The sequence below is a fragment of the Corvus cornix genome, chromosome 2 (genome assembly GCF_000738735.6).
Source record: "Corvus cornix cornix isolate S_Up_H32 chromosome 2, ASM73873v5, whole genome shotgun sequence".
NCBI lineage: Eukaryota > Metazoa > Chordata > Aves > Passeriformes > Corvidae > Corvus > Corvus cornix.
The window spans coordinates 858794-870051 of NC_046333.1; the positions used below are offsets into that span (position 1 = coordinate 858794).

At 64.2% G+C, this 11258-nt stretch overlaps 2 protein-coding genes across 2 annotated transcripts; one reads left to right on the forward strand and one right to left on the reverse strand.

The window, feature by feature from the left end:
* The first annotated feature begins 1406 nt into the window (after window positions 1-1406).
* LOC120409757 (cathelicidin-B1-like) lies at window positions 1407-4416 on the forward strand. The gene is made up of 4 exons (XM_039549878.1): window positions 1407-3582; window positions 3815-3919; window positions 4016-4099; window positions 4202-4416. The coding sequence occupies exons 1-4, from the start codon at window positions 3343-3345 to the stop codon at window positions 4328-4330; spliced, it is 558 nt and encodes a 185-aa protein (XP_039405812.1). The 5' UTR covers window positions 1407-3342; the 3' UTR covers window positions 4331-4416.
* Window positions 4417-6136: 1720 nt separating this feature from the next.
* LOC120409827 (cathelicidin antimicrobial peptide) lies at window positions 6137-9015 on the reverse strand. The gene is given in 8 exon segments (XM_039550210.1): window positions 6137-6247; window positions 6838-6921; window positions 7019-7126; window positions 7682-7812; window positions 7815-8453; window positions 8557-8640; window positions 8715-8818; window positions 8905-9015. Coding segments are annotated over 5 exon segments (858 nt in total). The 5' UTR covers window positions 8239-8453; window positions 8557-8640; window positions 8715-8818; window positions 8905-9015.
* Between the last annotated feature and the right edge of the window lie 2243 nt (window positions 9016-11258).

Below are 11258 nucleotides of genomic sequence, written 5' to 3' on the forward strand. Positions count from 1 at the left end.
GGGGGCAGCAGGTGGAAAATCTGGGATGCTTGGATTAGGGATGCTCCCACCATGGCTGGTGCTGGTTCTGGCAGGGGGATGTTCCTGGCAGCTGCGGGGGGTTGACTTTGGGGCTTTCAGCATTCTTCTTCCAGCCTCCCAAATAATTTTGAGGGAGCTGGAGGGGCTCATCCTGGAGAAAAGGAGGCTCAGGAGGCACCTTCTGGCTCTTGGGAATTCCTTGGAAGAAGGTCGGAGCCAGGAGGGCTCGGGCTCTGCTCCCAGGTGACAGGACAAGAGGAAACGGCCTCAAGGGGAGGCTCAGGGTGGATATTGGGAAAATTCCTCCTGGAAAGGGCTGTCCAGCCCTGGCACAGCTGCCCAGGGCAGGGGTGGAGGCCCCATCGCTGGAGGGATTTAACAGCCCTGTGCATGTGGCTCTTGGGGACATGGTCAGGGGTGGCCTTGGACTCGGGGATCTCTGAGGGCTTTGCCGACCTCAACAATTCCATCATTCCGCAATTCCTGTAAGGACGGTCGCGCCTTGTCGGTGCCAGCGGACAGTGAAACGGGACTTTAAAGCCAATAAAACCGGCGAAATATCTCAGAAGCCGCTTTGTCCTGGCTCCAGGTGAGGTTTCAGGGCCTGGGGGGTCCCGTCTCCTCCCCCCATTCCCCAGCTCCCCCCCCCCCCCGCGGCCCCCCCGCCCGCACCGGCCGTGGAAGCGGCGGCACCGGCGCCCAATAGCAGCGGGAGCTTCAGGTCACGTGCCGCGCTCCGCCAATCACAGCGGCGCCGCGCGGCCCGGATGCTGTGCGGCCTCCCAACATGGCGCCGCCCTGTAAGCGCGGGGAGCGCGCCACTTCCGGGTCGAGGCGCGAGGCGACGTTGGGGGCGTGGCCTGGCGCGGAAGCGCGCGCGTTTACAGGCGTGGTCACGCCCCCTCGGCGCGGTTGCCATGGGAACCGGGGCGGGGCCGTTGCCGTGGAAACCAGGGACGCACCGGGGCCTGGAGCGGGAAACCGGGACACGGAGGGACCGGCAGGGACACGGAGCCGCTGGAGAGAGCCCAGAGGAGGCCCCGGAGCGGCCCCAGGGCTGGAGCCCCTCTGCTCTGGAGCCAGGCTGGGACAGCTGGGAATGTTCCCCTGGAGAAGGGAAGGACACAGGGAGAGCTCCGAGCCCCTTGCAGGGCCCAAAGGGGCTCCAGGAGAGCTGCAGAGGGACTGGGGACAAGGCCTGGAGGGACAGGAGCCAGGGAATGGCTTCCCAGTGCCAGAGGGCAGGGCTGGATGGGAGATTGGGAATTGGGAATTGCTGGCTGGGAGGGTGGGGAGGGGCTGGAATGGAATTGCCAGAGCAGCTGGGGCTGCCCCTGGATCCCTGGAAGTGCCCAAGGCCAGGCTGGAGCAGCCTGGGACAGTGGGAGGTGTCCCTGCCCATGGCAGGGGTGGGAATGGGACGGGATTGATGCTCCATTCCAACCCAAAGCATTCCAGGACGATTCCGTGATGGACCAGACATGCCCTCCCTTCTGTATCCCTGAATCCCTGACCTGCTGGGTTGGAAGGACCTTAAAGCCCATCCAGTCCCTCCCCCTGCCTCAGACTGGGAACCTTGCCCTGCCCAGGTTGGATCAGGGTCTTGGTGTGGGAACGGCTCCAAGACAAACCTGAGGGTGTTCCGGAATGAGGAGCATGATCCTGGGAAGGGCAAATAAAGCCCAAGTCAGATTTATGAGCAGGGCAGAACAGATTTATGAACCCCGGCTCAGGGTTCAGGGTTTGGCTTGGGGGGGGATTTACTCCCCTTCCTGTCAGAGGTGGGAGATGCCTGGGGAGTCACAAATTCCTGAGGAAAACTCACTGGATTTTCCCTTTTTTAGTCCCAAAATGGCCTCCAAGGATTTTGTGGCTGTCTGGAGCCTGCTCGGGGCTGGCACAGGCACCTAAAAATGAAATTTAAATCTCTTACCTCGATTTTGAACCTGTTTCTCTTACTGCTAAATCCTAGGTGGGATATATGGGGGAAACAGGAATAACTGAGGAGTTTGGAAGGAGCTGGGAGGAATTTGGAGGGAATTCAGAAGGAAGTGAAGAATTTGGAGGGAATCTGGGAAGGAACGGGGACAAATTCAGAAGGAATTGGGAAAGACTTGGAGGGAAGCAGAGACAACTGGAAGAGGTTTCTTCTGATGGACGAGACCAGGGAAAACGGGCTCTGGGAGATGCTTTGTGTCCACTGAGGTTGTCCAGAGAGACCAATCAGTCCCTGGGGAGGTGTTGGAATCCCCCTCCCTGGAGGTTCTTGGTGTGAGCCTGGATGTGGTGCAGGATAATCCCACCCGAGGTCCCTTTTCCATGGAAGGTTGGACCTGGAACGTTCCGGGGTCAGGCGGGGTTGTGCTGCGGTGCTGTGACCGACACCGTCCCTCCCCGGGGACTTCCCGGTGCCACCCCCTGCTGTCTTTGTCCCCATGTGATTTACGAGGGTGTTTTCCATGGCCTCCACTGATCCCAGCTCCGAACCCTCTGCGTGGCTCCAGGGGGGGCTTGAGCCGAGGGTCATCCTCCGGGCAGGATCCTGGGTGTCCTCCTGGAGCTTCCTGCTCTCCTGGGGAAGAGTGGCCACTCCCACGTTGGTGTTTGGTGAAACCCACCCTGTTTGCAGAGAGGGACAGGCCATAAATCAGCCCTGGGCTGGAAAACCCCATCCGTCTCCAGAGAATCAAGGAATTGTTGAGGGGAAAAGTCCTCACAGTCCATCGAGTCCAACCATCCCCCAGCACTGCCAAGGCCACCCCTGCCCCATGTCCCCAAGTGCCACATCCACAGGGCTGTTAAATCCCTCCAGCAATGGGCACTCCACCCCTGCCCTGGACAGCTGTGCCAGGGCCAGACAGCCCTTCTGGGGAAGGAATGTTCCCAATATCCACCCTGAGCCTCCCCTGGCCTGACACAGCCTGATACCACTTCCTCTTCTGTCTGTGTTCCCTGGGAGCAGAGCCCGACCCTCACCTGGCTCGGACCTTTCATCCCACCACGCCCTGGACCATCCACGGCCATGTCTGTCCCCTCTGTCACCCCCGTCCTCGCTGTCACCCCCTGGTAACACATTCCCTGCCCTGGCGACCCCCATGGCACGGGACCCCAAACCCTGTGACCTTCTGCTGACCAAAAGTGACCAAGACACCCATCCCCACTGACCCGGGGACCAGAGCGGGCTGGGCTGGGCTGGGCTCTGGGCCCGATTCATCCCACCTGGAATGTCCCGGTGTCCCAGCCCCCTGGAACGCCCATGGCAGCTCCCATAAAAGCGCTCCTGGCCCGGTGGGAAGCAGGATCCAGGATCCAGGAGCCAGGATGGGGCCGTGCCGGGCGCTGCCACTGCCACTGCCGCTGCTGCTCGTGGGGCTGGCCGGAGCCTCCACGCTGTGGCCACAGGGATCCACGCCGGGATGGGACGGATTCACGCTGTCCTCGCTGGGACCCCGGGCCCTGAGCTACAAGGACGTGGTGGCGGCGGCCGTGGAGCTGCTCAACGCCAGGGCCGTCAGTCCCCACGTCCTGCGGCTCCGGGAGGCTCAGCCCCGGCCCGGGTGGGTGAGTGCTGAGCTCTCCCTTTCCAGGAGAAGCTCCAGGACTGGGCAGTGCTGGATCCAACCGTTCTGCCCCGTTTTGGGTCTGACCCCCACGGGATTGAGCGCAGCCGAGTCTGCGCTGAGCCTGACCCGCTCCAGGCTGGACGTGGCCCCTCCTGGGGCTGGCTCCGGCCCGTTGCGGGGCTGGGCACTGGGGGCGGTGGGGCCCTGATGGGTTCTGTCCCCTTTCCCAGCCCTCGGACCTGCAGAGCCGGCAGGAGCTGAGCTTCACCCTGGAGGAAACCACGTGCCGGACACCGGGAATGGACACCGGCAACTGCAAGAGCCGCTGGCTCGGGGTGAGGCTTCGTCCTGTGGCAACTGGGGATTATCCGGTGGGGAAACTGAGGCACGGGGGGGTTGGGCTCTCCCGTGTCCCCTCTGTGTCCCCACAGGCGGTGACCTGGTGCCACGGCTTTGTTTTCCTGGAGGAGCAGAAGCCCACGGTGGAGCTCTCCTGCGAGAACGCTCCGGCCGCGGTACGAGGGGGCCGGAATGGCTCCGTGTCCCCCCGGCTGCCGGGGGTGCCCCCGGTCCCTCCTCATCCTCCCAAAGTCTGACACCGCTCCTTGTTTTCCCAGTTCGGCCGGACCTGGAAGTCCAACATCAAGGATTTCTTTGGCAAGGTCAAGCAGCGCTTCCGGGGCTTCTTCCAGTGCGGTCGGATTTGGATCCGGGACAGGCTCAACCTCAAGGCACCCAAACCCTGAGGGGACCCTGCTGTGTCCCCTCCCTGTGTCCCCTCCCTGTGCCCCCCACCCGGCTGCTTCACTGCCAATAAACGTCCCTGCATCGCTCCCGGTGTCACCCTGAGTGTCCCTGCGCCCCTACGGGGACCCCCGAGCGCCCCCAAAATCCCCCCTGTGCCCAGCCTGGGAGCTCTGAGAGCTGGGGACACCCTGCGGGTCACGAAGTGGGGGTGTCACGAGTGAGCAGCACTCAGTGGGGCAGATCTGGGGTCCCCCCAACCCTTCAAGGCCGTGGAGAGGCGAAGGGACCCCCCTGCAGGTGCCGCCACCTCGGGGACCCCCCGAGAGCCCCTCCCCAAATCCAGCCGCTTCCCGGCCCTGCTGTGCCGCCTCCTGCCATTGTCACCACAAGGGGGACATGGCGGTGGGATGGGGACGGCGCTGATGGCAGAGGGTCCCGGGGTTGGGGGGAGTGTGATCTGCCCCCCTAAAATGGGCACGACACCGTCCTGGCCCCATGGGCACCACTGGCTCCCGCCGTCTCACCGGCCTCCTGCAGGGACTTGGACGGCCGGGATTGTCCCTCCGTGTCCCCAGGACACCTTGGGGGTCCCCTGGAGTCTGTGGGGCCCCCACAGAGGTGTTTGTGGGGTACAGACCCACAGGAATATGGGGGGACAGGAGGGTCACCCCCAGGGGGCCGCAGCCATGACCCTGCTCTGGCCACTTTTGGGGCACAGGGGTCCCTGAGCCCCACAACTCTGCACCCCCCATGTCCCTGTCCCAAACTGGGTCCATCGTGGGGGTCCCCTCGGGACCTGAAACTCCCCCAGCCCCACCCTTGCAGCTCCCCGGGGGGCTCATGGTGTCCCCTGTGTCCCCCCTCCATCTCCCTTTGCCATCACTGCTGGTTTGGGGGGGACAAGGTGCAGGGAGGACAGTGACACCGTGGGGACAGTGACAATGACACTGTGGGGACAGTGACACCGTGGGGACAATGACACCGTGGGGACAGTGACAATGACACTGTGGGGACAGTGACACCGTGGGGACAGTGACAATGACACTGTGGGGACAGTGACACCGTGGGGACAATGACACCGTGGGGACAGTGACACCGTGGGGACAGTGACAGTGACACTGTGGGGACAATGACAATGACACCGTGGGGACAGTGACAATGACACTGTGGGGACAGTGACACTGTGGGGACAGTGACACCGTGGGGACAGTGACAGTGACACTGTGGGGACAGTGACACTGTGGGGACAGTGACACCGTGGGGACAGTGACAATGACACTGTGGGGACAGTGACACCGTGGGGACAGTGACACTGTGGGGACAGTGACAATGACACTGTGGGGACAGTGACACTGTGGGGACGATGGTGGCTGGGATGTGAGCGGCCCCTTTTATGGGTGGGGCCCTGCGGGCTCCCCAGAGCAAACCCATCCCTGTACCCAGTCTGACCCCACATCCCTGAACCCACATCCCCTTGGGGACAACGTGGGGGCGCAGCCCTGTGTGCCAGCCGTGCCTCAGTTCCCCCCTGTGCCAGCCGTGCCTCAGTTTCCCCCTGCGCCAGCCGTGCCTCAGTTTCCCCGTGTGCCAGCCGTGCCTCAGTTCCCCCCTGTGCCAGCCGTGCCTCAGTTCCCCCCTGTGCCAGCCGTGCCTCAGTTTCCCCGTGTGCCAGCCGTGCCTCAGTTTCCCCGTGTGCCAGCCGTGCCTCAGTTCCCCCTGTGCCAGCCGTGCCTCAGTTTCCCTGCGTGCCAGAGACAGGAAGAGCCCGGTGCCCACACGGCCATTCCCGATGGCCCTTTTATTGCTCAGCCCAAGCCCACGGAGCCCTTCAGGTGCACGTTGAACTTGACCCTGGGCCGGAAGTGCCGGATCTTGCCCAGGAAGCGCCCGAAGCGGCCGCGCTGGATCAGAACCGGCTGCCGGAGGGATGGGGGTCAGGGGGTCAGGGGGTGCGGGACCCCCCCTTCCTTGGGAGCACACCGGGACCCCACCCAGGACCCCATAGCAGGGACCCCACCCCCAGGATCCCACCCAGGACCCCATAGCAGGGACCCCACCCCCAGAATCCCACCCAGGACCCCACACCAGAGCCCCCACTCGTGTCCCCGCACCAAGGACCCCACACCTGGGACATTTGGGACCCTAAATCCAGAATCCAACACTTGGGACCCCACCCATGTCCCCACACCCAGGCCCCACGCAGGATCCAACATCTGGGACCCCACACCCAGCACCTGCCGGGTCACTGCACCCAGGACTCCCCCGGGGCCCTGCACCCCACACCCAGGACGCAGGGCCCCGCCCCATGGACTCTGCACCCAAATTCCCCACCCAGGACCCCACACCTGCGACACCCCACCCAGACCTGCGAGCTCCCCAGGACCCCCCACCCTCCATCGCGGGGGACGGAGCCATCGGGGTGTCCCTTTTAGGGGATGCGGGGCAGGGGGAGGGACCCTCCCACCTCACCCCACCCACGGGTGCCCCCCGGGCCCCCCCCACTCACGTCGGAGGAGGCGTCGAAGCAGCGCAGGTCGATCTCGGGGGAGCTCTGCAGGAGCTGCACCGACCCCGAGCATTCCTTGATGACCTGCGGGGACACGGGGACACGCGGTGTCACCCCGGGGATGGCACCGGGCCCCCGTGTCCCCCTTCCTCCCGCTCCTCCTCCTCCTCCTGCTCCTCACCCCGTTCTCCTTGAAGTCGCAGTCGTCGGGGTTGACGCGGGCGCTGGCGGCACAGTCCGTCTCCATCATGCTGAAGTTGAGTCCCTGCAACGAGCTCAGCTCCACGCCCTGGGGACACGCGTGGGCAGCGGGGTCACGAGCGGGAGGGGACAGGAGCAGAGGGGTCACGAGTGGGGGGTGTCCGGTGGGGGTGTCACTGGTAGGGGGTCACCACTGGGGCGGCAATCGCTGGCGTGGGCTCAGCGCTGAGCGCTCACGGGGTGGGGACCCCGTGCGGGGTGTGAAGGGAGTGTCAGAAATGGGGGGGTCACGAGTGGGGTGACACTGCCCGGGCGGGGCGTAGGGCTGGGCACTGTGCACCCCGAGTGGGGCACCACGAGTGGGGGGGACAGGAACAGCGGGTCACGAGTGAGTGGAGTGGGTCACTCGCGGGGGGGACTCACTGGGGGGGGGCTCAGGGGTTGGACTTGAGCAGCCCAAATCAGGAGTCATGAGTGGGGGATCACGAATAGGGGGTCCCGAGTGGGGGGCACTCACCGGAGCGGACTCAGGGTCGGGTTGGGCAGCCCAGGTCAGGCACCACGAGTAGGGGATCACAAATAGGGCATCCCGAGTGGGGTGGGGGTGTCACCCGTGGGGGGGTCCCGAGTGGGGGGCACTCACCGGGGCGGGCTCGGGCTCTGCGCTGAGCAGCCTGAAGGCGTTCTGCACCTCGGGGCGCTGGTTGTAGGAATCCACGGCCTGGGCCAGCACCTGCGTGTAGGCGAGGGGCGCCGGGGCGGGGAGGGCGCAGGCCCCCCCAGCACCGCCAGCACCAGCACCCACGAGCTCGGCATCGCTGTCCCCACGGCCACCCCCGGGCTCCTTTTATCCCGCACGGGAGGTCGGGGACCCGCCCCGGGGCTCGGCTCCCCCCTTTGGGAAAGGCCCGGCCCCATCCCGCAGAGCGGCCGTTGTTTGGGGGGGACACGCGGGGCGGGGGGGGCCCAGTGTGTCCCCGTGGATGGGCGGTGGCATCTGACCCCCTCGGGGTCCCCACCCTTGGGAGCCCCTTGGCTGGGCACGGGGGGATTTGGGGCGCAGGCCCCCTCGGGGGGGCACAGGGGACACGTTGCCCGTGTCAGGTTGGTGCCCGCGGGGTTGCACAACCCCAAACTTGCCCCATCGCTGTTGCCCAAGGCCGAGGGTGCCCCCCGGGTCCCCCAAACTGTCACCCCCATACACGCACACGTCCGAAATCTCTTTATTCCAGCTCCGTTGGGGACAGGGCGCGGCCGGACGGTCCCCGCAGGGACGCGTTGGGAGGGGGCCGGGGCCGCGGGGAGGAGGAGGAGGATGAGGAGGAGGATGAGGAGGAGGATGAGGAGGAGGATGAGGAGGATGAATGACCTGGGTTGGTGCCAGGGGAGCGGGGCTGGGCGCTGCCATCGGGCTGCTGCGGGGAGAAATAAAGTGGGTTTTCACTCCAGAGCCAACAGACCCCCCAAAGTGAGGGGGACACGCGTCCCACCCCCGGCACGGGCTCCCGGCGCCCTCACCGGCTCCCGGCCGCACTCCACCATCGAGAGCGGCACGTCGGGCAGGAAGGTGAACACGGACACCTGGGCCGAGCAGCGCTGCACCTGGGGACAGAGCGGCCTCAGCACCCCGGGGACCCCCCGCGGCCCCCGGTTCGGAGGTCCCGCCCCACGCTCACCCTGCCCGGGCGGCCCCGGCAGCCGCGGGGTCCGGGGGGGGCCGGGGGCAGGGCGGCTGCCGGGCCGTGAAGTTGATGCTGAAGTGGGTCCCCCAGTCGAAGCTCTGCCGGGAGAAAAGCTCCGTGGGGACCCGCACGGGACGGGTGCCGGAGCCGGGAGCACGCCCCGCACCCGCACCCCTTTTCCTACCGTCCTGGCGACTCCCAGCAGCCGCAGCAGCCGCAGCTCCTGCCCGTGCGTCTCCAGCACGGAGCGCGCCAGCTCGCGGGGCGCGGGCACGGCCGCGGGCACGGCCGCGGGCACGGCCGCGGGCACGGCCGGGGGCACGGCCGGGGGCACGGCCGGGGGCACGGCGGCACCCGCCGCCAGCAGCACGGCCCCGAGCACCAGCGCCATGCGGGCGGCACGGCCGGGAATGAGCCCGGGATCGGCCCCGGGCTCGGGCTCGGCCCGGCTCCAGGATAAACAGCGGCCCCCGTGCCGCGGGAAGGGATCGGGTTGCCGATGTTTTCCTTGGCCCGGTGCCGCGGGGGGAAGCGCGCCTGGACCTGCAGGAGATGCGGCGATGCTGGAGCTCGGCAGGGCCGATCCCCCATCCGTGGCCCCTTCCCTGTGCCTGCTCCCAGTTTCTTGGCACGCTGGTCCCACCGAGATCCTGCTCCTCCCGAGCCGGGAGCGACAGCATCCTCCTGGTTCCCACAGAGAAAAGAAGCAGGAGCCCTCTGCCCTCTCCCAATTTCTTTATGCTATTTTTGGTTTTTAAGATCCCTCTCACCCTGCTCAGATTCATCCAAACACCCCATGCCCAGGTGTTCCTTGGATTCAGGAACACAGGGTTTGGCGAGGATTGCACTGTGTGGATCCCGCTCTCCCAGTTTGCCTTCCCTGGGTGAGCGAGTCTCGTTTCCCCAAAATTCAGTCTTTTCCTGTCGCCTTTGGAGCCAGGAGCTCCCCTTTCTCTTTACTTCATTCACAATGGAAAAGCAGAGATCCCTGGGGAAGGAGTCCCAGGAAGCACATCTGGGAGATACCTGAGTCTCCCGGGATCACCGTGCCTGGGAGCAGCGCTCTGGAAGCCCAGGGGCCATCGACAGCCCCGGTGTCAGGGAGCTGCTGCTCTTCCAAGGGTATTTGATCCAATATTCCCATTCTTATGGACACAAGCCCCAGGTGGGAGATGGTGGGAGGGAGAAGGGATAATGGAAGACCAGGAGAGCAGCTCATCAGAGCCTCCTCTGCCCATGGAGATGGTCAGGATGGGTCTTGGAGAAAAGATGCCACAAGCAACAACTTCATTCTGATCCAAGTATTCCTGTTTTTTCTTTTTGTTCTTTTTTCAAGTCTGAGCAGCACAGAAAAGTCCAAAGGATTCCCATTCCTGGGAAGCCAGCAGTGGATAGGTGTGGAAGAAATGGATATGTGCTGATAGATCACATTTATAGCCAGATATGCTCATTATAGACCCTAAAATATACACAGTACCCCAGTATAGACATCCACATGTACAGCCAGAGTCAATCCCAGGGATGCTGGGGAGCAGGAATGGACACGGGGAGCGGGGCTGGGGGGCACATCCCGCTCCTCCCAGCTCCCAGCCCCTCGGAACGCCGGGATGGGGCCGGACCCAGGGGGAGATCCCCATTCCCCAGCAGCTGGGATCAGGTCACATTCCTGCTGCCTGGCCCTGCCTGCCCGGAGGAGGTATGGCTGTGCCCAGGATGGCACGGGAAGAGCCGGGCACGGAGAGCTCCGGGGGGATGGCGGATCACGGATCATGCAGGAGGAGGGCTGAAGGGCTGACACAGGGAAGGTGCTGCCAGGCAGCTCTTTGGCTCTGCCAGCATTCCAAAGTTTCCTGGCACAAAACCCACGGCAAAGACCTTTCCCAGCAGAGCACGACAAACTCATGACGTGTTTTCCTTGCTTCTCCTAAAATATCCTGGCCTTTCTGCTACAGCTGCCTCTTAGCCTTGGAAAATACCTTGATATTTAATTTAAAGGACATCCTGATAATCTACTTCCCATTTTGAAACCCTCAGGCTGTTGCCTGGAGTCGTTTCCATCCATCCTTCTCCAGAGCTTGCCCAAACGATCCTGGTTTAACCGACCTTTTCTTCTTCCTGGTTTCTCCATCCTGTGGCTCTTGTGGAGAAGTTTTCCACATCAAGCTGAGAAAAACACGAGAAACTGGGGGGGGGAGGTCTTGTGTAAGAAGCTCCTGGAAGCAACAGCGCTGTGTTTGTCCCATTTGGAGACCCCCTCTGTGTGACCAGGACCCCCCAAATTGCTGCTGACACCCCTGGAGGGGCTCAGGTGGTTTTGCTGCTCCAGAAGATGCCGATGGATTTTCCAAGTCCTTGAAGTGGCTGTTTTTATGTCACAATGAAGCCTGTCCCCCTCCCTCAGCCCACAACGGTGCTTCCCAAAGGCGCAACCGCAGGAAAACCGACGAGGGATGGATGGATGGATGGATGGATCTGCTCGGCCACGGCTCCGGGGGAGGCCGAGGGGTCTTTGCTCGCACATAAACTCACCATATTTGA